The following is a 27482-nucleotide window of genomic DNA, read 5'->3' on the forward strand; positions in this document are numbered from 1 at the left end:
TGATACATGAAATTGTTCAAAATGAATGAGTTATTCAAGAGTCATACAAACAAATCAATCTTTTTACTAGAGAGGCATACCTCTCACATGTGTATTATTCAAATGTACTAACACATGAAAGATCACATCACCTTGTTTATGGATACATTTAATATCCCTTACCCTTCCCGACTTTCAAAACATAATAGTATACAAAATATAAAATATCTTAAATATTTATAAAAATCGCAAGAAAAAAATAGAACGTATGAAAATATTTTTATCTGAGTTCTCCCTCGCTGTTGAGAGACAGCTTAGTTTGCCTTAAGTTCATAACTGCTGAGTGGGTAGGAGTATGCCCTGCCTAATACTATTCTGTCCCGAAGGAGCTTAAATAAAACATAGTAGTTGCAGAAGAGGATGAGAGCCATGGAAAGTGTGTGATTCCACTTCTCCGACCGCAGCAAGGAATAGAGCTGGTAGAAGACAACACTGCCCTCAATAAGGATTAGTAGATTTAACAGCCTTAATGGACGATGAAACAGGAACTGTAAGGAAGTTAAAAAACACAATGTTATTTCATAGGAAAGACTCAAGTTATTCTTGAATTCATTTTTCCAAAGTAATTTCGTATTTATGAGTTCTTACACACAATAAAAAATACATCTGTTTGCCCTGGGACATAAAAAGAGGGATATGTATGTCCAAAAGAAAAAGTATATTTATCCAAGACAGGGTGGAATAAAGCAACAAATGGGAAATATTTCACACTTTGAAAATCAATATGTAATGAAGATATTGAGGATGTAATGTAGGATTATAACTGATTAAAATGTAACCATTTAAAAATGTGAAAACTAGGGCTAAGGATGTAGCTTGGTAGTAGAGTGCTTGCCTAGCATGTGTAAGGCCTCCGGGTTCAATCCTCAGTACTATAAGAAATTTTTAAATAAAATAGATAAATAAATATATAAAAGCTATTCTTAGCTTGTGGGATAATCTAAGACCAAATACTCACACTAGACAAGTACCTAGAAAGAGGGAAGTATTATAAGTTCAGGGAAGTATTATAATACCAACACCATAGTTTTTTTTATTTTTCCTTAAACTCTTTACTCACAATGGTCACTTATTGAAATCTTTCATAAAACATATGCTTCTACTATTTATTTTTTCTCAATGAGAAATAGAGTGCAAAAAGACAAAGCAAAGAGGAAGGAAGGAAAAATGAGTTGGAACCAGAATTAAGATTACACATTGGGCTTACTATTTTCACTCTCATCAAATTCTTCACTCTAAGGAGCTAAATCCAGGTTTACTAATAAAAAGGCATTAGGTCACAGGTTGCAAAGGAACATTATCTAACAATTCAGCTCAGCCAGTCAAGTCCTAAATTTAGATGAGGAGAGACTGTATTAATGGTAATTAATTTCAGATGTAAAAGAACTAATTTAGAAGGAAGTTTGATCTCAAGAACTTAAACCTGAGAATGAAGGCCAAACTATCATGACTCCTCTGAAAAGTACATAGTGTCTCAGGGCCCTTCTTCAGGAAAAAGAAAATCTTTAGCTTGGGGTTTACTACATGATACTTTAGTAGTATCATACGTAAAACTGGCTCAATTAATTTTCTAGAAGGATTCAGAAAAACAATTTCAGATTCCATGGCAAGGTGTGTCATTAAACATGCCAGTAACCTACAAACCGAATAAGGAGAAAGGTAGACAGGTTTTAGAGGGTAAAGGCTATTGGTAATAGACACATTTAAAGTGAGTGTTCTTAAACTTCAATCTGCTTAAGAACCATTTCCAAATATGAAAATGCTATAGATTCCTAAGATCCTTTAGAAGACTGGGATACAGGCCCTGAATACTACTTTAAAAGAGTGAGTCAGGTGCCAAGCACAGTGGTACAAGCCTGTGATCCCAGCTACTTGGGAGGCTGAGGCAGGAGGATCACAAGTTTAAGGCCAGCCTGGATAAATTTGTGAGACCCTCTCACGAAATACAATAAAAAAGGGGGTTTGCGGATTAGCTTGGTGATACAGTGTTTGCCTAGCATGCATGAGGCCCTGGATTTTACCTCTAGTATTGGGGGGAAAAGGAGATGGGAACAAGAGTGGCCAAATCATTTATACACAGGGGGCTCAAGAACTGCTTTTAGAAGAACTAACTATTTGGTCAAAATCAGCAATTAATTAACTTGCCTAATCTTTCTTCCATAGATTCTACTTGATTCTTCAGAGTCCAACACTAGCAAGAAAAATACTTATTTTTCAAGCAGAAAATTCTAACAAAAATATTTTGTTGTTACAGTTTTCAAGAGGACAACAAGGATGAACAGAAGCCATTAATGCCCTAGGGAACTCAGCCATTTAAATTAAATAAGTATCCTGTGGAGAAATCAAATACTTATGTAGTTGTGACCTGAGTCTGTTCCCATCTTAAGACAAGCTCATGGAAGTTCAGAAGGAGCCACTGTGGTCTCCTCATCCAAGGGCCTTTAACTTCCCCATGCTCCTCCCAACTAAGAACCTGCCCTCCTTCCCCATCACATATTTACAGATATCCTGCCCTCACCCTCATGCAAGTTCCCAGTATGTAATTGAAAGGTCCCTTAGCAACAAACACCTGCAGAACTAAAAAGTCCATGTATCCTCACAAGTAACTGAGGGAGAAAAGTATAAATTTTTTTTTTTTAAATCTCCAATTCTATTTTAGGATATGATCTCTACTCAAAGGCAATACACTGCACTACGGACATTTTTACTAAGAATAGTCCTGAGCAGGTCTCTTCTTTTCCCTACTCCCACTGGCCACCAGCTGGTCTTTCCTTTAAAAGTAAGTGCTGCTTCCTAGAGTCAGAATTTCTGGAAAACTAAAGACCACATAAAACATAATCCAATGCATAAGTGCAAGTGAGAAAGAAGCAGGGTTCAGTGGATATAGATTGCTTTTTCCTTTTCTAACTTTGAAGCTTTTCTCTTTTGAATCCATGTAAAGATAAAAGGCTATAGATCATAACATTTGTCTGACTTCCAAAGAGGTAAGTTAAGGTATTTTAAAGAGAAGAAAAAATAACACACACAAATATCTGACAAATAAAAAAATTAATAAAAACTACATTATTACTATGTTAAATATTATTTAAAGATACACACAGATACAATATATCTTAAGAACATCACTAAACCCAACTATTACAAAATAAAATTGTAAGATGAAAAAGGAAGTCTTATATAATGGACAACTTATTTGAAGCAAAATTACATTTAATAAATTCCAATGTAACTAGAGAAACCACCCAAGCTATTGAGACTGCAATAATGATATATGACCTCCAAACTGCTTTTCAGAAGACACTTCCATGGGCCCAGGACCATTGTTATAGTAACAGCAAAAATTATCATGCCTCAGTTTCCTAGTATGTGTTACTCACTGTGCTATGTGCATACATACAGAATGGCCTTCTAATATTTACTCCTAAACTTATGCTTAAAAATAAATAAATGGTACTTGCATAAAAACGGGCATGGGATACATCTGAAGGCACTGCCACGTTGTAAGGCCCCATGGCTCTATATAAACATCTGCTATGCCGCACCAGCACCCCTTGAGGCCATATTGTATTTTCTGACCAACTAAAGAAGAAAGAAATGCAATGTTAGCATATTGACAATTACAAATAAGACTGTGTCTAGCAAGGCCAGTTATATTTCTATGAAAGGAATTAAATATTCAAGGCTTCATCTGTCTGAATTCTGAAAATATAGTAATTCCATGGTCCAACTTGAAGGAGTTAGAAAGGATCTGTTATGGTAAACTTCATTGCTATGTAGTACAGAGAGACTGTAAAGTAATACAGTTAACTCAGTGTTGAAGGACTTAAGAGGCTTAGCAGAATGAGCAGATATAATTGTTTCAGTAAGGCATCCATGGGCCAGAAAACAGAATGTAAGCAGGCAGACTTCTGTCTCCATCCCAAGTGAACAGTCTACTGGTTGACATGATAGAGGGAACAAACAAGAGGAGAAAGCCAATGGCAACAAGAACAGAGAAGAAATTAACACACTGTCAAACTAATGTGATATTCACTGCAGAATTACATCCCTAAAACTTACTGAAAATCAGTTTGCTCATCAGATAATTCAAATACCTCAAAGATGTGAGAAGCTATACAGTAGAACAAAGACACACACAAGGTACTGACACAGAGTTTTCTTTTTACTGCTTTCTGGACTCATTTTTATAGAGGTTTCTCTAGGGAAAAGAAGTTAGGGAAGAGAAAGCTTCAATCTTTTCAGCATCAATGTAATGGAGTTGGGATGGGGATGGGGATCTTCAGGTTAAGCTTTATTTAAAAAAACAAAAAAAGAAAAAAAAAAAAACCTAAGTTAATTCATTTCTTCCTGATTTTCGAAAGGTTAGTTTCCTAGATTAAGAACTGGGGCAGCAGTTTAGATATGTTAAAAAATATATTCTAGCACCCTGAAGCTTCCCCAGTTCAGAAAATGTTCCGCCAGCCTTGCTCACACTTACCAGCATTAAAGTGATGATACACCTCATGGCCATGTGCCATCAGTAGCCTGAAGATGTACAGTACTAGTACTGTGGATTGTATTTTCAATTTTTATTGAAATCTGTCCTTTGCCCACAGTCGGGTTTCTTTTCAGCCTGGCCCAATCTCTTTCAGTTCCTGGGCTTGAAGGCCTGTGCTAATCTGTATCAGACATCAAGGCAGATAATTGAAGGGAGAACTCTGAGGGGGAGAGGGGAAGGGAAGGTCACCTCAATCTGTCCCACTTAATTAGGAAAAAACTGGTTGGGGATGAAATTTGTGAAATGTTCAAATTACACAAGGGAGGAAGATGCAGATGGTCCGGGTCTGAGAGATAGGCATGATGATGGACTCAAAAGTGACAGAAAAAAAAGTTCTAAAGTTAGCCACTTTGGATCACAGGGGCCATGCAGAGAAATGTCTGATAAGGGAACACAATAAGAATAATACTTAGAACTCACAGCCAGGGACAGTTTTCACTGAAATACAGGAGAGGCAGGGAAATAGTAGAGAGATTAGGAAGGAAAAAAAAGAAAAAGAAACAGAAAAAATTACAGGCAGGAAAAATTACTAATCCAAATCTGCATGTATTAGAAAAGATGAGAAAAGCAAAGTCCAGCTGTCTTAGGTGTGAGATGAGTAGCTATCAACTTAGCTGTGGCAATGAAAATGAGAAGATAAACCTTAAAAATCTTATAAAAAGAATTTAAAATATATCATGACTCTTTGAATTTGGGCAAACAGTTAAGACTGAAAGACAACTCTGAAGTACTGCTTGGGGCACAAATTATACACTCTAGAGTGACTGGGCAGCTGAAAGGTAGGACGCATTTGAGAAGAGGCTGGGTATGGTGGTAGAAATGAGTTAATGTATCCTGTATTCAGTTTAGCAATGATGACAAGCATCCATGTAGACAAAAACTAAAAAATGTTCAAAGCCAAGAACAGAATGACATACAAAGCAAATAAACATGATCAGCAGCATGTAGAAACGTGTTACATGGTTTTACCCTCTAGCTACTCACATGTGCTGTGGAGCATTGCTGTAGGACCCATGTTCTAGCTTCTGCCATTTGCCGAGGTGAGCAGCTGATTTATGTAGCAAATCACAGTATTTTGATGGCAGCAACTGTGTGGTAAGCATGACAAAAGCATTGATCCACACCATAATGAGGTGTTCACATGACCAGCGCATGTCATAGTACTGGGTACTCTGAAAGAGATCAAAAGAGACAGAAATGATCCATGCACCAGCATCAGACACAGGATGGGTACGTATATATATGCCCTGCAGACAAATGCCACACTTAGTCAACATGCACTGGTTGTCCTGATGTCCGTGCAGAAAGTTCAAGAGCAGAGTCCTCCAAAATCCTTCAACCTGACTTTCTGGCTGTATGAATTAGGGCTGGGAGGGAGAGGCAATTATATTTTAAGGACTGAGTGCTTCTGAAGGACCACACCGGCTGCAGAAGTGCTTCTGAATGGGTGAAGGAAGGACATTAAAATGTCCCAAAAGATTTTGGTCCCAAGTGACATCCAGACCATTTTTCTTTTCCACTGAAGTAAATTGAAGTTTAGATAAATAAAGGTTAGATTAAATTCAAGAAATTCCTCATAACCCTGTTAGATCAATCACAGTAACCTGGATTTTATTGAATCCTTGGTTCTCTTAAGCTGCTACATATTTTTTCCTATAATAATTATAATTTTTACTCTCCCCGGAAACTAAAAAGAAAATAAGAAAAAAATTGGAAAGAAAAGAAAAAAAAAAAGAGGGGACCACCACGGGGTGCATCACATATATGGAAATACCTATCCGCCAACCAGGAGCGGTTTTAGTGCACTCCAGATGCAGCCGAACTCCACCATCCAGGCTGCCAAAGGGGAGACAGAGAAAAGGGGGATTAAACAAGAAATACCCAGTTTATTTAATTCACACACAATCCAGGGAGCACACAAAGCAAAATATCTGCTTACCTTCACAAAACACAGAGGGAGAAAGGCAACATAGTAGGCACTGAAGAGGGAGTTGAAGAGAACTTCTTTGATTCTGTGGTTGAAATCGGCTTTCAGACATTCTACCTCATTTCGAATGAGGTCTGGAGATAGAGGGCAGCTGTGGGTGGGGATGGGTGTGGCATTATTAAACTGTTCTTTTAAAGACTCCAGCAATAAGGAGAGGAAGTCTTTGGATTTGGCCAAGCCACCCACAGTTGAGGCGCTTTCCTCTACTGCCTGATGCTGTACCACATAGTTATAGTCTGTGAGAAGAAGATGAGCTCTACTATCTTGGTGGAAACAACAGAGAGGAACATAAACACCAAACCTGCAAGACAAGGTAAATATGAAAATAATACCACAGAAAACACCTAAGAACACTGTATAATTATGTCAATATAATAGTCTTGATGCACCGGAGTAAATATAATAGGAACTTTCCAAGGGTAAATTCCTTGTCTGAGAAGGAAAGTCTTTCATTTCTTACAACAAAAGCAGTACATATTCATTGCAGAAGAGGAAACTAAAAAAATTTCAATAACAAAATATAAACTACCTAGAAATAATCATTTTTATTAGTCGGTACACATTTATCCAACATATAAACTTTATATATAGTCATGTATGCTTTTTTCTTTTATGTATTTGATCTCATATAGTACAAACTGTTTTGCATCTTGCTATTTCACCTTGTGTGTATACAATGGGTATTTTCTTATGTCTAAATATTTTTCTGTAAGAACTTTTAAAAACATTATAGGATTCATATATTGACATACATAATTTATCCATTTCTCACTTGATAGAAACATGCTGTTTCTGTGGGTTTCACATGACATTTTTTATGGGGATCAAACCCAAGGCCTTGCACATGCTAGATAAGTATTATATCACTAAGCTACATCTCAGCCCAGAAAAAAAAAGTTGTTTCTTATTTTCCACTAGCATAAATAACATGACAAGTATTCTCCTAATGTGGATCTTTGTGTATGTTTAGAAATTTTTGATATGGCTTGCCCTTCAACTTAAATGTCTCCATAGTAAGGGGCTCTCCTGCTTGCAAACTTTGTATCACTCACCCCACTCCCAAAAGCACTCTCCTTTTGTAGTTATTTTTCTCCACAGATTTTACCACTCTATACATGTTTATTAGGTTTTTTATTCTGGGGTGGTTATTTTTTCTTGTTCTATCTTCCATTATTATTATTATTATTATTATTATTATTATTATTATTATTATTATTTTGGTATTAAGAATTTTACTCAGGGGTGTTTTACCACGGAGCAACATCGCCAGCTCTATTTTTTGAGATAGGATCTTGCTAAGGTATGTATGCTGGCCCAGAACTTGTGATCCTTCTGCCTCAGCCTTCCAAGTCAATGAGAATACAAGTGTGCACCACTGTGCCTGGACCCTCATTACAATTTAAACTATAAATGCTGGGCACAGTGAGGCATGCCTGTAATCCCAGAAACTTGGGAGGCTGAGGTAGGAGGATTCCAAGTTCAAAGCAGTCTCAGCAACTTAATGACACCCTATCTCAAAGTAAAAAATAAAAAGGTCTAGGGATGTGGTTCAGTGGTTAAGTATCCCTGGGTTCAATCCCCAGTACCAAATAATAATAATAATAATAATAATAATAATTATATTATTATTATTATTTATTTCTTTATATACTTAAATTGAAAAAGACTGCTAGCCATTTTGATGATGGTAATCCTATTAAACTTAACATCTTACTTGGTAAATAGAGCTCAATTAAAATATTCTCACTGGGTGTGGTAGTGTCCACCTATAATCCTACTACTCAGGAGGATGAGGCAGTCCAATCCCAAATTCAAGGCCAACGTGGGCAATTTAGCAAGACCTTGTCTCAAAATTTCAAAAGGACATGGTATGTAACTCTGCAGAGTGCTTGGCAAGCATGCATGAGGCCCTGAGTCCATCCCCAGTACTATAAAATAAATACTTTCCACTAGATGACACAAATGTACACACTTATAGCACACCTGTAATCTCAAGGACTCGGGAGTCTAAGAGGATCACAAATTCAAGGTCAGCCTAGGCAACTTAGTGAGGCACTGTAAATTTTAATTTTTTTAAAATATTTATTTCTTAGTTGTACACAATACCTTTATTTTGTTTATTTTTATGTGGTGCTGAGGATCGAACCCAGGGCCGCACACGTGCTAGGTGAGCGCTCTAACACTGAGCCATAACCCCAGCCCCTGTAAATTTAAAATTAAAAAAGGGCCAGATATGTATCTTGGTGGTAAAGCACTATTGGTTTCAATCCCCAGTATCGCAACCTCTCCACTGGTAGGACAGCCATACTTCTCAGTTTCCCCAGGATAGTTCTAGTTTATGTCTGTTGTCTCAACTAACCTAGTTTAGAAAACAAATTATATGGCTATCATATCCACTGGTTTTCAAATTTTTTTAACTTTTAATTTATATTTGAAGAATTTAATTCTCCCTTTTTTTATAGTATTATTTGCATGACCCAAATAACTACTAAAGATTTGTTAATTGCAAAACAGGAGTACTCACGGATAGCCAAGGAAGAGGAGATTAAGTACTGAATGGCTTCGAAAGAGATTGACTAGGGTCCAACAAAGTACCCATCCACACAAAGTGAGAAGCACCAAGCGAGCTGATATCAGAACCATGTAGTGAATCATAGATGCTGCACCCGCCTTGGTGGCCTGAAAGTTTAGAAGCATCAAAGGTAAATTTTATAAATTATCTTATTTAAAAGCAATGTAACATAAATAAGGGTAGTAGGTTTAAATGGAAGCTAAACTGTATCAAAAAAAAGAAAGAAAAGAAAAAGAAAACTGTTTCATCCCACCTTATCTTCCTAATTCTCGAAAATTCAACCCTCTCCAGGCAATTAGTCATCTCCTCCTTATACCCACACAGACCTGCTTTAACTTTTCATCATTATCATCTAATTTGTTTTCACTAGGGTTTCTCATCAAAGTATGGTCCATGGACCAGTCATCAGAATCACTTGAGTTGCTTATGAACATGTAAGTTCCTAACAACTTTTCTCTTTGAATGTAGGGAAAAAAAATTTGAGTCAAGGATTCTATATTTTCACAATCTCTTAGGTGATTTGTATGTATATACAGATGGAGAGCCAATAATTTATCTACCTTACTTCCTACCAGAATGCCAAGGGCCTCAATAGCAGCAAGAGTACTTCTATTTTTCTTTGAATTCTTACCTCTAATCTGCTTGCTGAGTTGATGTTTAAAATATTACAAAAATTTTACAAAATAATCACATCTTCTTTGACAGACCTCTATATGTTTAACTTTTGCACATACAAAAATAATGTGTAGGGCTGGGGTTGTAGCTCAGTGGTAAAGTGCTTGCCTCGCATGTGTGAGGCCCTGGGTTCGATCCTCAGCACCACATGAAAATAAATAAATAAAAATAAAATATTGTGTCCATCTATAACTAAAAAAATTAAAATAATAAACAATGTATAAATACTTCTAATTCTTTATATCATATCTCAAATATTCTTCTTAAATCCTAAATCTTTAAAACTGACCAAATATAGTAAGAAAATATATTTGTCAAAACATAAAACTTACAAATTAGAATAAAAATATTGAAAAAAAAAAAAAAAAACCACCATAAAACTTGTGGTCCCATAAAATTATAGGGAGAGCCTGTTGCACAGCACATGCCTGTAATCCCAGCTACTCAGAAGGCTGAGGCAGGAGGATCATTCAAGCCCAGGAGTCAGAGGCCAGCCTGGACAACATAAGTAACACCACATCTCAAAACCAAATAATAACAATAATTAAATAAAGCTGGAAATTCTTCTTGCCTAGTGACATCACAGCTGCCATAACATCAAAGCACATACTATTACTGATGTGTTTGTGATAATGCTGGTGTAAACAAACCTACTGTATTTCCAGTCCTATATAGTAAGTACATAATACTTGATAATGAAACAAACAACTATAGTTGCCTATTACTATTACTTGTTTATGTACTTACTATATTTTTACTACACTGTTTAAAAGTATGCTCCTACTCATTAAAAAAAAAAAAGTTTACTATAAAAACACCATACTGTGTAACTCTGGCAGCAAATTTACACAGCTTGCATTTACCACAGCTCTTGATTGCATCAAGAGACCACAAGGAATGATTAAGGTATGATATCCAGGTTTGTGTCAATATGCTCTATGATGTTTGCACAATGAAGATATCACCTAGTGATGTCTTTCTTGTCTCTATAGTTAGGTGACACATGACTGTGTGTGTGTGAGGGGGATAATACAAACTATAGAGATACATAGTATATATGGGTACTTTAAAATGTGAAGCAGTTAAACAAATACCATAATAAACTGCTTAAGCCTCAAACTATGAAAAAGACCCAAGCTGTTCTCAGTCATAGCATGGCAAATAGTTCTATATCACTCCCCTTATAGGTACCTCATACCAATGTACCTTGTATTTTAAAGTCTAAGGAAGTTACGTAAGCCCTGGAGTTATTCTATTACTTCTATTCTCAAAAGTACAAGGTTAGAAATAAAAGACTGTTTCTGCTCCATGCCAGCAGAGCAGCAGAGTTTGATTTTCTTATTCTAGAACCTACATTCTTTAACTACTCACTGTGCTATATGTGACAGACCTTGGTGATACAGTGGTAATCAAGACAAATAAGAACTTATCTTTATGAAGCTACCCAGCCAAGAAAAACACATACTAAACTTAAATTTAGACAATTATTTTTATAATGTGATGAGTGTTACAGGAAAAGCATAAGTTATCATGAGAATAAGTAATAGGAGACCCTACTTGGGAAGGCTTTCTATAGAAAGCAATATTTGTGTTGAAACCTAAAAGACAAATAAGAGCTAGTCAGGTTAGAAAACTATTCATAATACTATAATAAATACATTTAAATATATATGTACATAAATCTTTAATATATATACATTAGAAGGAAATAAAACCAAAAATGTGATTCTCAGTAATGAGGTTGTAATTTTCAATTTTCTGCTTTACATTCTAGTGTCTAACAATCTCAATCTTTTCAATAAAATATATTGTTTTTGTATTAGAAAAATAATGTTTTGCCAGGTGTGCTAGGGAACACTTGTATTCCCATCAACTCAGGAGGCTAAGGTAGAAGGTTCTTCAGTTCAAGGCCAGCCTCAGCAACTTACCCTATCTCACAAGAAAAAAGAAAAAAGGACTGGGAATGTAGCTGGGGTAAAGCACCCCTGTACCAAACAAATAAAAATAAAATAAAATAAAAACTTTTTTTTTTAAGAGAGTTGCCTCAAGTTGGTAAAACAGTTGGATTTATTTTTAGTCTTGTGTAGAAAGTACACAGAAGCAGTGTTGGCTAGGAGGTGAATAAACAAAAGGCTAGCTAGGCAGAGAGGTGGTTGTCCAGCTGAATTCTCCAGCTGAATATTTATCTTTCAAATTAATTACCTCCAGTTCTCCTTAAAAAATGGTCTTTCTCAATCAGGCTTGGTGGCACATGCCTATAATAATATTCCAGCAGCTTCAGAGGCTAAGAAAGGAAAATTGTGAGTTCAAAGCCAGCCTCAGCAATTGCAAGGCACTAAGCAACAAAGTGAGACTCTGTCTCTAAATAAACTACAAAATAGGGGTGGGATGTGGCTCAGTGGTCAAGTGCCCCTAAGTTCAATCCCTGGTACCCTCCCCCCAAAAAAGGTCTTTCTCAGGGTCACGATCTTTTCTGTGATAAAAGAATGCAAACATATTTTAATGGAAGGGAAAAAAAAAAGATTATGATGGGTTTAATCATTTAATTTAGATATATTAGGAAAGAATCACTATATAGCTGATTTTAAATTTTCAAATAGATAATATAACCACATCACTCAAAAGACAAATCCTAGAGTGCTAGTAGTGATTCATGCTGCTCCTGTCTCCCAGCCACCAGCAGTCCATTATTACTCCATATCTCTTTCCAGGGACAAGTTATTTGTATATAAACAAATACATTTTGCTCCCTCTATCTGCCTTTTTATGGAGTGGGGCGGGGTGGGGGGGAGTACTGGGGATTGAACCCAGGGACACTTTACCATTAAGCTACATACCCAGTTCTTATTTTTTAATTTGAGACAGGATCTCGCTAAGTTACTGAGAGTACCACTAAGTTGCTGAAGCTAGCAAAATTTATCTTTCTGCCTCAGCCTCCTGAGCTGCTGGGATTAAAGGTGTACACCACCACACCCAGCAAACAAAATTCTTTTTAAACAGTGTTTAAAATAAAGTAGGGGCTGGGGATGTGGCTCAAGCGGTAGCTCGCTTGCCTGGCATGCGTGCGGCCAGGGTTCGATCCTCAGCACCACATACAAACAAAGATGTTGTGTCCGCCGATAACTAAAAAATAAATATTAAAAAATGTTCTCTCTCTCTCACTCTCTCTTTAAAAAAAAAATAAAATAAATTAAATAAAATAAAGTAGGAAGCTAGGTGCAGTGATGCACACCTGTAATTCCTGCAATTTGGGAGGCTGAATCAAGAAGTTCACAGTTTGAGACCAGCTCGAGTGACTTGATGAAACCTTATCTCAAAATAGAATAAAAAAGGCCGGGGATGTAGCTCAATGGTAGAGTACCTGCCTAGCATGCACTAGGCCCTGGGTTCAATCCTCAGTACCATACACACACTCAAAGGCAATAAAATGCTTCAAGTTATAGACTTTGTAGCAACAAGGTAGAAACTATAGTTATGAAGGGTTTATACATTAACATGAAGCAACTAAACTGACATATGCCAATATCATTTCTAAGCAACTGAAGAGATGAAACATAATAATTTCCTGCCTGTTTTAACACATGTAAACAAAAAATCCATTCTATTCTTCTAAAGAAAGTTCTTTCTCAATATATCCAAAAGTAAGTACCTGTTTTCATCACCTAAATACTGAACCTGAGAGAAAGGCTGAGTTACATCCTTTCCTACCAGGAGAAACAGTTCTACTACCAATACTACCACTATTTTCCAGTTATTTTAATGGCTTTTAGATCATGACTTAACATCTTTAATTAATCTGTAATCACAGGAATCAGAGCTTATACTCACAAAGTCTTCTGCTTCTGTGTATGTTTTGGAAGAAAAAGTAAACTCTCGATTTTCATTACAGTAACTACTCATTTAAAAATTTCAAACTGAAATATAATTTCCAAGATTCAAATTATTAGCCACTTTAGCTAAGTTAACATTTTTGTTTTCATAAACACTTATAGGGTACAATATATAAAATCTTATGCAAGTACATTTTTCTCTCTCGCTGGAGTTTATATGAAAAATGATACCCAAAGCCAAATCTACCAGCAACTTTTAAATTAATAAAATAATTTAATGTTCCAAATCTTTCCTCCTCTGTCCAGTAAACTTATATTCTAATCTTGTGATTACTCCTAGGCAAATTTTAACATTGCCTTTTAAAAATTCTAACTTTTAATAAATTTAAATTCTAAGTTTTAATAAATACAAACCAATCAACCTGGGGCACTTTCACTGAGCCACATCCCCAGCCCATTTTATTTTTTATTTTCAGGCAGGACCTCACCAAATTGCTTAGGGCTTCACTAAGTTGTTGAGGCTGGTCTCAAACTTGTGATCATCCTGCCTCAGCCTCCCAAGTTGCTGGGATTACAGGTGTGCACCACCTCACGGCTACAAATGTTTTTTGTTAGGAAATTTCACAAGTGGCATATAAACCATTTCAAGTGAATGTTATCTAAAATTGAATTTATCCTATTTCCCTAGAACTATTAAAATTTAAAAAAATTGTGCCCCAAAATCCAGAAGCTTAAATTAAACTCCTTCAAATTCAATATCTAATAGGTCTTGAGTTATTGCACATTTGAATTTTAAATATATTGCAGGAAACCATTTTTTTTTAAAGTATTGGCACAACTCACATAGGAATAAAGAAATTAATTTAAAGTTGTTTTCAAATTATATTGGACATTTTACATTTTCAGTCTGAACCCTTTCTAGTAACTACAAGTTACAACAAGTAGTAGAACACAGTGAATAAACTTACTTCGGAGATGAGGGCCCACACAAGCCTCCTTGCGAGCATCACCGTGATGAACGCTGCCAGGTGATAATCAATGAGATGAAAATTCTATAAAAGAAACAAAGAATGTCATCAAAAAGAAATACAATGTTTATCAAACTGAACTACTACACAAACAGAGGTTTGCTCCCTCAAAAGATCTTCCTTAGTTCATCCTACCCTTACAGAACACAGAAATTTGAGAGATCATGAAGAGACTGCCTACCTTGTACTTCTCCTTTTGTGACTAATTGCTTAAACTTTCCAAACACTGTTTTAGACTATCTGGAAAGTATTACTATCCTTTTTTTTTTTTGAAACTCTACTATATTAAAAGAAAAAGATAGCTTTGAGTTAACAATAATTATGACAATAATAATTCATCTAAACTGACTGATTTATTATGTGTCAAATTAAATCAGTCAGGATTCATAGTTTTTAGGAGTTACTGTGGTTGTTTCTTTATTCAAACTTATGTTAGTCTAACTGTGCATCAACTAAACTACTAGTTAGTACATCAATTATATTTATTTAATCTTTATAATTATTTAAAAATATGCCTTACATTTGATCTCTTCTATAAAATTAAACCATTACTTAGATGTCATATATAGTTCCTTTGTTATGCATACGTGCGTGTATACATATATACATATATACATATATATACACATATAAATATATGTATACACATACATATATATAAAACTGTGATAACAGCAAACAAAATCGTTAGTAATAATCTTAGAAACCAATGAAATCGAGATATATTTTCCTCTTGATGGTCAAAGGGTTTGCAGGTTTCTACATTTTCTTCCCAAATGAAAAACTGAATTTTTCAATTAATTAATTCAATAAACTAAATATGCCAGGTACTCTTCTTTTTTGGGGGTGGGGGTACCAGGGATTGAACTCAGGGGCACTTGGCCACTGAGCCACATACCCAGCCCTATTTTGTATTGTATTTAGAGACAGGGTCTCACTAACTTGCTTAGTGCCTTGCTTTTGCTGAGGGTGGCTTTGAACTCGTGATCCTCCTGTCTCAGCCTCCCCAGTTGCTGATATTACAGGCGTGTCCAGCCAGGTATTAGTCTCAACACTAAGGGTAAAGTGCTGAAAACAAAAATCAAGGTTTTTTTCTCTTGGCAATGGAAATGGTAGAGATTATTACTTGTTTCTTCTACCATCATAGTAGAATTTAACAAGGCACTGCCTCCTTGCTAACTAAGGGTTCCTTGCCCAAACTCCCTTGCAAAAAACTACTTCTAGTCAAGGATGGATGAAGTATATAGTTTCTATACTCAATAAACTTACAATCCAGGTAGGGGGAAAAATACATACATACATACATATACATATACATATATATATATATATATATATATATGTAAATAAAAATAAATCTGGCACTAACTCATTACAATTCTTAAAGAAACAGAGACTCTCATCACATATTAAGTATATATGTGATCAATACTTAATATCACTTGGTTGTTCCTGAAATTAACTTAACACTTTTCTTTTTAAAGTACATTTAAAAAAACCCTACAACATATTTTTACATATTTTTATGTATTTCAGCAGAAAGAAAAGTCTTAATAGCTAATCCTAGGAACAATCAAGTGATACAAATATTTAAAATACATTTTTTTATTCCCTTCTCATACTTTTTTCCCCCAGTACTGGGTATTGAACTCAGGAGTGCTCTACTACAACTACATCTCCAGCCCTTTTTATTTCTTATTTTAAGACAGTTGCTGAGGCTGGCCTTGAATTTACAATCCTTCTGCCTTGGTCTCCTGAGTTGCCAGAATTACAGGAATGCACCACCATGCCCAACTCCTTTCTCATATTATCTTGAAGATTTGGGACCACATTTCCTTTTCTATGTCTACCACATTAGAAAGGTTTTCAGATTTTTTGTGAGTCCCAAACACACATACAAAATGTTCAGAACAAAAGTACTCTTTGCCCCAAAGAATATCTCTGTCACCCATCCAAATCTGCCATTGCCAATCACATACATGTAAGTCATCTGACTAGCCTTTTAGATATTTTATATGCTCATCTATGGAGAACCTTCTTTGTATCAAGATTATCAGGGCCAGGGCTGAGGTAGTGGCTCAGTGGTAGAGCATTCGCCTAGCACATGCGAGGTCCTGGGTTCAATCCTCAGCACCACATTAAAAAATAAATAAGTAAAATAAAGTTATAGAAAAATTGATTTAAAATGTTTTTTTAAAAAAATTACCAGGGCTCTCCTAAATAAATGAAGAGGAAACCAGAAGAAACCTACAACATGTTTTTTAAGTTCTTCAGAAATAGCTAGTTTCCATCTCAATTCTATTTTGTAAAAGAATTCAATTTCAGTCAGGTTAACAATGCACCCAGTTAAAGTACAATATTTTCTAGCTTCTCTTATAGTTATGAGTGGACATGTGGAAATGATGGGAGCCTGGACTGTAAGAAACTCTCCTTTATAAATACCCTATGCTCTTTTACCTTTATGGCTGATAGCAATGAACCACAGCCACCTTAAAGGCCACTTGTTAGAAAATAGCAGTCTTTACCACCCTAGGTCCCCTGACTGACCACATGGAAGAATTCCTACCAACCAGGACAACTGTCTCAGACTGTTATATGTTAAAAACATTATACAATTTTTGGCTTATTTGTTATAGAAGCTACCATTATCGTAATTCAGTCATTTAAAAGGTAAAGCTGCTAGAATTTAATCATAATGATAAGTTAACATTACATGTTACACTTTCTCTATCCCATGTTAAACAAATTTAACTTCTAGCCAAGGACGGATAAAGTATATAGTTCAAATTTAACATGGGATAGAGAAAGTTAGATATGGAAACCTTTCTGCAATATTATTACAATAAATTATTTAAATGTTTTCTGCATTTTAATTTATACTTCAATAATCTTATCATGAATTTTTATTTCTAAAAAGTAATCTGATGTTTATTAGAAAACCAGTTTTTAGAAGAAAAATTAATAAAAAAATTTACCTGAGTGACATAAAAAATTTAGAGGCCTATGACGACTTACCAGTGAAGTACAAGAGGCAGGATGATTGTAAGGATACCACCACACGGTTTTATAGATGTTGATGTACTGAATGAACAGAGCAACCAAAAGGTAGATGAAGAAAAGAAATTCAAAAAGCAGGCTCCCATCCACAGGCAAGTCAGGAATTTGGCAATGACGCACAGGACCTGGGGTGATTAAGGCTGTGATAGGTGGAACTGGAAGGCCAATAGTGCTACCATTCCTGAAAGAGAAAACTATGGTAAACTCAAATGGTGATATCCTTCATGTCAGAGCAAAGAGCCCCTTCTATCTCCACTACCTAACCTTAACTGTTGGCCTCTCCAAGACTCTATTCTGGGATCCTTCCTCTACATATTGTCTCAATGATCTAAGATGCAACCATGATTTTCATCATCTTAGGCATACTGAAAAATAAAATTTATCTTTATATCACAGCAGAGTTTTAGACCCCTATTAGCAACTGCCTGCTAGATATCTGTGTTCCTCCCCCAACAGTCCTAACCCTAGTTTGTGGCCCACCCTGTTAGCTGCCCAAATCAGGATCCTAGAACATTTCTTCTTCCACTCCATATCCAATCACTTTCTAAAGAACTGGATTCAACTCAGGTGTAGTGGCATATGCCTAAAATCCCAGTTACTCAGGAGTCTAAGGCAGGATGATTGCAAGTTCAAAGCCACGCTCAGCAATTTAGAGAGGCACTTAGCAACTCAGTGACACCCTGCCTCTAAATAAAATATAAAAAAGGGTTGGGGATGTGGTTCAGTTGTTAAGGCTCTTGGGTTCAATCCCTGGTATGAAAAACAAAACAAACAAAAACTGGGAATGTAGCTCAGTGGTAAACTACCTTTGAGTTCAATCCTCACTACTGCAAAAAGAAAAATAAAGAATTGAATCCTATTTCACAAAATTTTCTTCAATTGTATCCTCCCTTCTCAATCCACTGTTTCAGTTCAAGCATTCACCAATTTTCATCTAAATTACTGGCAGTAATCCTCCTAAATTCAACTCTACTTTCACCAAACCCACCAAGCTGCCCTTAGGGATCTTTCTAAAGTGAAACTGGTAGTGTTACTGTCTTATTCTTACTGTTTTTGTTTGTTTTTTGTTGTTGTGCTGGGGATTAAACTCAGAGCCTCAGTGGCAGAGTGCCCGCCTGGCATAATAGTGTTACTCTCCTCCGCTCTTTACTGCAATTAGGATAATATCAAAAAACTTTGAGTATGTTCTATGAAGCCCTCTGTTTAACATAGTAGCCTCCTCACATATCACTCCTCCACATGCAACTACGATACTCATGCTACGTGCTGTCTGAAACATATGTTCTATTTTACTGTGCACTTTATTCCCTTGAAATGAAATATCCCCCGTAATTACACTTTCCTTAACTTCTCACACACACATTTACTGAAAAATTCCCTCCAAACCTTTTTTCACTCATTCTTCAAAACTTTTAAGGGATTTGGGGTTCAGCTTAGTGGTAGAATGCTTGCATGTATGAGGCTCTGGGTTCAATTCCCAATACCATGAGCACACACACAAAAATAAATAAATAAATGGCTCTTCAGCTCTTCAAACACACCCTCTGTGAAGCTTACTCCGACTCCCTCAAACTTATTCATCTCTCCTTTGTGCCACTATCATATATGTGTAAAGTCTTTATTATTGCGCTTTTCATACTATAACATAATTTTTGTACACATCTATAACTTGGCTATCAGACCATAAACCTAAGGCCAGAAACTACTTTTCTTAGTTCACTGCAAATATATACTTTTAGGTTGAGACAGCAAAAGACCAATGCACTCATGAAAAACAGACAACTCTTAACACAAAAACAAACATATAGAAGTATTAATCCCTGTTTTGTTCTTTCTTCTAGGCTCACTTATAGGTCAGAAACAGCTAGACTATTTGGAGTGACAGATAGGAATAAAGAATAAACTTTCTGTTGTTTATATGCACAGGATAGTTACAGAGATCTAAGGTCTACTATTGTTTATACAACAAGGAAAGGAGACTCAATTCCCAGTGACTCAGGAAGCTGAGATAAGATTGTAAGTTTAAAGTCAGTCTCAACAACTGAGACCCTGTCTCAAAAGAAAAAAATCAAAAGGACTTGGGATGCAGCTCAATAGAAAAGTGCCCCTAAGTTCAATCTCCAGTAAACCCCACTCTAAAAAAACATATTTAAGATAAGGAACAATAGTAGCATTACTTTCTTCTCTAAAATTTCCAAATATAGAATTCTAGCATGGATATGTGGGACTTATAGTATTTAAAGCAACTCATGGGAATATGAGCTCTGCTCATTCTGAATAGTTAAGAATACTATGACTTGAATGCACAGGATTAATGCCAGCAGCCAATCTACTGCCTCACTCCAGTTAACTGTAAGATACTGAAATAAAAATTTCTGATGAGATGTTACAATGTTAAAAGCCTCTAATCTAAACAAACTAAAAATCTTATTGAACTTCAGTCAAAAATAAGGAAAGAGGGAAAGCATGATAAACTGTCATAATTTTTGAACTCAGGGCTTCGCATATGATAGGCAAGCTCTGCCGCTGAGCAACACTCCAGCCCACTTTAAAATTTTGAGACAGGGTCTCTTTAAGTTGCCCAGGTTGGCCTCAAACTTGTGATCCTCCTGCCTCAGCCTCCTAAGTAGCTGGGATTATAGGCATACGCCAGCATACCTGGCTCTGTTATGATTTAAGAGTTAAAAAAAGATTATAAAAATGTTTCCACGTAAAGGAGACTTGCTTTCTGGAACATACATGCTTCTGCCATTAACAAACTCAACAAAATACTGGAATTCAAAAAATATATTCAAAACAAAAGTACAAAAGTTCTACACTTGTAATACACCCTATAAATTTGGCTATTAAACTTGAAGCCAGAAGACCAAACAGACATAGGTCAAACAAAGTGATTCAAAGCACCAGTTGGAAAAAAAGAAATCATGTCTAAGATAACTGATGAGATTAAGTGTTCTCCATCTAACCGATAAACTTCAAAGCTGGAGAGGGAAAATATCAAAGTTCTTTAAATCTAAAAAAACAAATAAGTGAATAAATACACAATGCCTACATGTATTAAAATATCATACTATATTCCATTTAGGTATAATTACTGAGTCAATAAAAAATTAAACTTTAAAAATAAAACAGAGTTGGCCAATATATATCTCAAAAAAATAGTTACAGAGGTATTATTTAGAAAAAATATTATTTTTCTAACGTTATAAAAATAGATTCAAGAATCTATTCAGGATGCACTTAATTCAAACAGCAACAAGTTGTGACAACACATTTGAAATGTTGTCCACCAGGAAAGCCCATTAGAAGGTTTTTATTGTGAAGGCTGATTACATAGGCATCCTTTCCTACCAATACCAAAATTCTAGACTCCCCAAAGAAGGAAGGTATTCAGTATAACTTTCCTTAAAAAGCCCTGCTTACAAGGCTTGCATCTGGGAACTGAATGGTAAACAGTTCCTTTCATTGATACAAAATTTTCCTTATAATAAGAACAGGTCAGCAGGGCATGGTGGTGCACACCTATAATCCCAGAAGCTCAGGAGGCTTAGGCGGGAGGATCTCAAGTTCAAAGCCAACTGCAGCAATAGCAAGGTGCTAAGCAACACAGTGAGACTCTGTTTTTAAATAAAATACAAAATAGGGCTGGGGATGTTACTCAGTAGTAGAGTGCCCCTAGTTCAATTTCCAGTACTCGCCACCCAAAAAAAAGAATGGGTCACTGTGGTTGAACTATATAAAAAATGGTGGTTTATGCTGAACATCTGCTTTATCCTTGCAGCAGGCTTTAGACTGGCCCTTATGGAGTCATGAGCAGCACAATTTAAGTATGCAAATGGATAAAGCAAGAAAGATTCAAAGATTTACTCGGGTGATAGCTCAGTTGGTAGAGTACTTGCCTAACACATTTGAGACACTGGGTTCGATCATCAGCACCACATAAAAATAAAATAAAGGTATTATGTTCAACTACTATAAAAATATTTTTTTAAAAAGATTCAAAGGGATAAAGAGAAATTAGAAGAGACAGAAAACAGTGGTATTTGGACATGTTTGGTGATATTATCAGAAAATATGCGCAAGGACTAAACAAACAAACAAAACTTCAAACAAGTAAAAATCTCCCTGTAGGAACTCTCTATGAAACTCACAAACACAGTACTTTTTTTTTTTTAAGCTTTGGGGAGTGAAACCAGGGGCACTCTATAACTGAGCTATTATCACCAGCACTTGTTATTTTAATTTGAGACAGGGTCTCACTAAGTTACCTAGTTTGGTCTCAAAACTTATGATCCTCCAGCCTCAGCCTCCAGAATACCTGGGATTATAGTTGTGTACCATCAGCTACACCTTTCTTTTTTAAAAAGAGAGTTATCTAAGAACATTTGCAAGAACAAATCCTGGCTGGGCATGATGACACACACCTGTAATCCCAGCAACTAGGGAAGTTGAGGCAGAAGTATCCCAATTCGATGCCAGCCTCAGAAACTTAATGAGACCCTGTCTCAAAAAAGATTGGGATATAGCTCAGTGGTAAAGCTCTGTGGTTCCAACTCCAGTACCAAATAAATAAATTTGGGGGTATGACTCAGTAGTAGTGAGCCACCAGCTTTAATCTATAGAACCCCCCCACCAAAAAAAAAAAAAGAATAAAAAAACAAATGAACAACAATGCCCTATTCCCCAAAGGTAGAAAATACAACAGGCAACTTTTGGATTTCAATCTTTCAAAGTAGCTCCTCGACATTCTCAAGTTTAACTTCACCACTTTACCAATTAGGCCACAAACATCTACCAAACAGGCAACTAGGAGCAAATGCTTTGTTCTCCAATTGGCTATGTCAAATATATCAAAATTATACCATTTTTAAGGAACTCAATTTCTTTCTTCACTACCCTACAGATACTCCAAAAGTGATTTCTCTCATATGGACACACTTTCTTTGTATACGTTTTTCCTAAAGCTATATTCTAAGCTATCTAACATTTCCTTTATTTATATTTTTTTATATCTCTACCCCAGGTTTTATACAATAACCTATTCCAACTATTCCAGCCAATTCTATCTCATCAAAAAACAAAGATAAGTTGGGCATGGTAGTGCATGCCTGTAATCCCAGCAGCTCGGGAGGCTGAGACAGGAGGATCGAGTTCAAAGCTAGCCTCAGCAAAAAGCAAGGCACAAACAACTCAGTGAGATCTTGTCTATAAATAAAATCCAAAAAAAAAAAAGGACTGGGGATGTGGCTCAATGTTGTGTGCCCCTGAGTTCAATCCCTAGTATCTCCCCACACACATCCACAAAAAGAAACAAAGATATTCTAAAAAGAACAAAAAAGAAAAGAAATAGAAATTGGGCATGGCACACTCCTGTAATCTAACTACTCAAGAGACTCAGGCAGAAGGATCGCAAATCTGTCGCCAGATTAGGCAATTTCAAGATCTAGTCTCAAAATAAAGTTAAAAAACAAAACAAAACTGGGAATGTAGCTCAGTACCTGCCTAACATATTCAAGGCCCTGAGTTCAATCTCCAGTACCAGAAACAAACAAACAAAAACCACACAGAAACTTTTTTCCAAAATAATCTCTTAAGGTAAACATGTTACAAAATAATCATTCAACAAAAGTCTCAATTTTTCAAACTATGAACACTTTAATCAGTTGAAAAATTTGTTCTTAGATACACACACACACACACACACATACATTTCAAATTAATTGCAAAAGAATTATGTTATCTTAGCAGCTCAGGAGGCTGAGGTAAGAGGATCCCAAGTTCAAAGCAGACTCTCAGCTTAGCAAGGCCCAAGGCAACTCAGTGAGACCCTGACTCTAAATAAAATACAAAAAAGGGCTGAGAATGTGGCTCAGTGTTTAAATGCCCAGGGGTTCAATCCCCAGTACCAAAAAAAATAATTTAAAACACTATATGTTAAAGAAGAGGGAAAGGGCACCAGGGATTAAACCCAGGGGTGCTTTACCACTGAGTTATACCCGCTGCCCATTTTATTTTGAGGCAGAGTCTCACTAAGACCTTGATCATGTAATAGTGCAGCAATACACTGATCAATTATATGAACAAGAAATTTTTGCCAGCTAGTTTCTACTTCCTCCCTAAACAGAGTTTTTTTCATCTCAATTTTAATTTTCAGAGCTGTTAGTACCATTTCATCTTTCAGGCCCTCCTGACATATTTGTATACTTCTTCTTGGACTGATCTCCCACTTCCTGACTTTACAACCTTAGTTCTACACAATCTTTGAAATTTGTTCTGGTGGGCTGGGATTGTGGCTCAGTGACAAGTGCTTGCCTATTACATGCAAGCAATTTCCATCGCCATACAAAAAAAAAAAAAAAAATAGTTTATTTTTATTTCAGTGGGACTTTCCCTGAAATTCTAGTTTAAAGAAATTTTTAAATTTTATTTATTTATTTTTGGTACTCAGGATTGAACCCATTGCTGGACTGCTACATGATCAAGCCTTATGATGATGTGAGTTACCCCACATAAGATTAGAAATAATTCATCCTGCCAGGTGTGGTGGCACATGCCTGTTAATTCCAGCTACTTGAGAGGTTGAGGCAAGATGATCAAATGTTAAAGGCTAGCCCCATCAACTTAGCTAGACCCTATCTCAAAATAAAAATATACAGGGTTTGGGATATAGCTCACTGATAGTGTACCCTTGGGTTCAATCCCTAGTACTGTTAAAAAATAAAAGAAAAAAAGAAAATTCATCTTAGACTGTGGTGTAACTCAGTGATAACTAAGCAAGTGCAAAGCCCTGGGGTCAATCCTCAATACCTTCAAAAAAGAAATCGTTCATCCTAATTTCTGAAAATTAGGAACTTTGTAATATATTTATATTAAAAGATCAAATTTTTTATTCTCATACAACATGACACAAATCTTAAGATGTTTATTTAGGCTACAGCTAACAGTTTATTAATATTAAGCAGTTTTCTGACAAAATAATTTTTGAAATCCTTGAAGAAATCTGACTTATAATTTATTTTACTTTATTTTAAGTATTTTGGAGGGGAGAGTGAAATATTTATTATTTATTTATTTTTAATGTGATGCTGAGGATCAAACCCAGTACCTAACATGTTCAAGGCAAGTGTTCTATCGCTGAGCTACAACCCCAGCCCTGACTTATAATTTTAGAACTTCATGTTAGCTGTCAATTTTAATTTGCCCTCAAAAAATAAAAATAATGACAATAAGCAGATAAACCATCACATTTGCCAGATGTGGTGGCGCATGCCTGTAATCCCAGAGACTCAGGAGGCCAAGGCAGGAAGATGATAAATTCCAGGCCAGCCTCAGCAACTTAGTAAGCAGCATCTCAAAATTAAAAAATAATTTTAAAAGGGCTGGGCTCAGTGGCAGAATGCCCCCGGGGTTCAAACGCTAGTACGGAAAGGAAAGGACTCCAAACCATGGCATTTGCCCTGTACTTTCATTCACTTGTCCCTTCTTCTAATAGCTAAAAAGGTGATGATTAGGACTGGCAATGAAACTCAGTTGCAGAGCCCTTGCCTACTTATATGCAAGGCCTTGGGTTTGATTCTCAGTAACACACACACACACACACACACACACAGTAATGACTAGAATTTGGATTATCAGTCATAAGATTAGGGCTTTGTTTACTTCATGAGCCCATATCATCTCTCTCTCCAAAGTATGCTAAAATGCTAAGCTTTCGGTCCTAAAAAGGCAGAATTTCTACCTCAGTGTCAAAGAATAAAGCTTGACAAGCAAGTATCTGAACACCATGATGTTTATGTTAGTCTTACTGATCACGGGATAGTACAGATTATGCATAGCTTTATTTCTTCTTTACCTGTTTCTCAAGCCTGTTCCATTGCCACAGCCCCCACCAACCAAAGTCTGTAAAGAAGGTAAAGCTGAACGGCTTAGCTGCTGCCGACTAGGGCCCCTCCTTCCACCGGGCATGTCCGGGAACCAGTCTGCTTCCAGTGCCACCTGTAGTTGCAACCCACGTTAATGGTTGTCAACCTGTTTCAACTCTGAACAACAACAAAAAATGTAAATATCAGTTAACTATCTTTAAAGTAGGCAATGTAACAAAATAACCAGAAAACTGAGTAAGTAGGCCTTGTAAAACCAGATTTTCAAACAAACACTCTCTGTGTCAATTACCTACTTTATTCTAATGAAAAGACTATTCAGATTCTAATGGGTCAGAATCCTAAATTTTGTTCAGTGTTAGGCAAGCTGCAATTTGTCTCTTTTGTCAGTTGACTTGTATCATATGAAAGATAGTACAATCAGGTAAAATTTTACAAGACCACAATTTAAACATTTCCTATTTAATATTTCAGGTTAAGTCACTTGAAATAAAGGAAGTTCATCACTGTCCATAATGTTAGGCTTTAGCCAGTGTGCCTCTGTAATCCCAGATACCCAGGAGGCTGAGGCAGAAGAATCACAAGAAGCTGAAACCTAAGAAAAGCCAATCTCAAAATTAAAATAATTGGGGCTGGGGATGAAGTTCAGTCAGTGGTTGAACGCTAGCCCAGCATGTGAGCGGTCCTAGAGGTCCTAGATTCAATCCCCACCACAGCACCCGTACTCAAATTTAGGTTTTGTTATCAAGTGATCCTGTTCTGAGTTAACATGTACCACATGTTATCTGACCTTGATTGATTTAACGTCTAAATTAGTTTCATCAGGAAAAAAAGGGTTCCCTGTTCTATGGTGTTTTGTCAGGACTGCTGAAGATGGGAAAAAGGGGACCTATAGGCCCTTAAACTCTTTAAAAAAAGTAAATTGTTCAAGTGGTATCTCCTCCACATGTTAGAGCGAAAGTACCAAAAGGAACTCAAGCGGATGCCTACTTCAGGAAAACGGGTAACGTCATTTGGAAATTATTGAAATTACAAGATTATAAGGCAAGTAACAAAGATCCTCACTGAAAAGAATTGGTGTCCTCACCAAACTAAGGCAAAAATCATAGTTCCGCCAATGTGAACACCAAATGTTTCCTAAAACAGTACAACCAAAAACTGAAGAATCACACGCTGGAAAAACCCTGATTTTCAAAACACTACTGCAGATTGATTTGATGTTCCCTATTCCTAACAGCCTTCGGCTGCACACTAACAAACCCAAGGTGAGAAACAGCATTCAAACTGTTGGGTGTTGGGGTCGCTGGTTCTTGCTCAACAAAAAAAGGGAAAGAAAAATGAGGGGAACACTGGGAGAGAAGAGAAAATATGAGATGCGGGGAGGTAGATGGCGAGAAACCACAAACTTCAAGAGACCGGCCCCTAAAAGAAGACGACAAAGCGGTCCCCGTCGCCCACCCGGGAGGACGAAAGCAGACCCGGGACAGTCGGACGCGGCAGCTAGGTAATACTCACGCATGGAGGAGGCCCGGCCAGTGGGGCGGGATCCCTGGGAGGAGGAGGTGGCTTTAAAGACTGGACCCCAGGCAAGATAACTAGCTCCCGGCGTTAAAGCTCTCCAAACCAGCTGCCTGCATGCAGGCTGTCCCCGCCTGGAGGGTTGAAGCAGGGCGTCCAGGTTTCAGGCCGCTAGACCCAGACCCAGACCTAGACCCCGAGTCAGTGGCAGAGCTAAAGCTAGAACCAGAACCCAGCCCCGTCAGCACTCATCCTCAGCCTCCATTACCGCGGAGCTGAGCAGACGTGGCAGCGCACGGTGATGATGTCAGCTCGGCGACTGCTGCCCGCCCCAGCAGCAGCGAGCCCCGGAACTGCAC

At 36.7% G+C, this 27482-nt stretch overlaps 1 protein-coding gene across 1 annotated transcript; it reads right to left on the bottom strand.

The window, feature by feature from the left end:
- On the bottom strand, nt 1-27426 carry Tmem39a (transmembrane protein 39A). The gene is made up of 9 exons (XM_046458091.2): nt 27121-27426; nt 25578-25764; nt 17684-17906; nt 14609-14692; nt 9088-9242; nt 6516-6864; nt 5561-5748; nt 3498-3618; nt 1-527 (listed from the first exon to the last, which is right to left on the bottom strand). Exons 2-9 carry the CDS (start codon nt 25688-25690, stop codon nt 294-296), a joined length of 1467 nt encoding a protein of 488 aa, XP_046314047.1. The 5' UTR covers nt 25691-25764; nt 27121-27426; the 3' UTR covers nt 1-293.
- Between the last annotated feature and the right edge of the window lie 56 nt (nt 27427-27482).

Source organism: Marmota monax, unplaced genomic scaffold (assembly GCF_021218885.2).
Source record: "Marmota monax isolate L192 unplaced genomic scaffold, Marmota_monax_Labrador192_F-V1.1 WCK01_AAM20220418_F8-fsc00052, whole genome shotgun sequence".
Classification (NCBI taxonomy): domain Eukaryota; kingdom Metazoa; phylum Chordata; class Mammalia; order Rodentia; family Sciuridae; genus Marmota; species Marmota monax.

Bases quoted from the DNA above. Each gene is read 5' to 3' on its own strand.
- Tmem39a (XM_046458091.2), bottom strand. From the start codon at position 25,690: ATGCCCGGTGGAAGGAGGGGCCCTAGTCGGCAGCAGCTAAGCCGTTCA. The intron at 9,243-14,608 runs GTAAGTTTATTC...CTAAACTTTCAG, and splicing joins TGTGGGCCCTCATCTCCGAA to GCCACCAAGGCGGGTGCAGC. The intron at 5,749-6,515 runs GTAAGCAGATAT...GATCTCTTTCAG, and splicing joins TCCCTCTGTGTTTTGTGAAG to AGTACCCAGTACTATGACAT.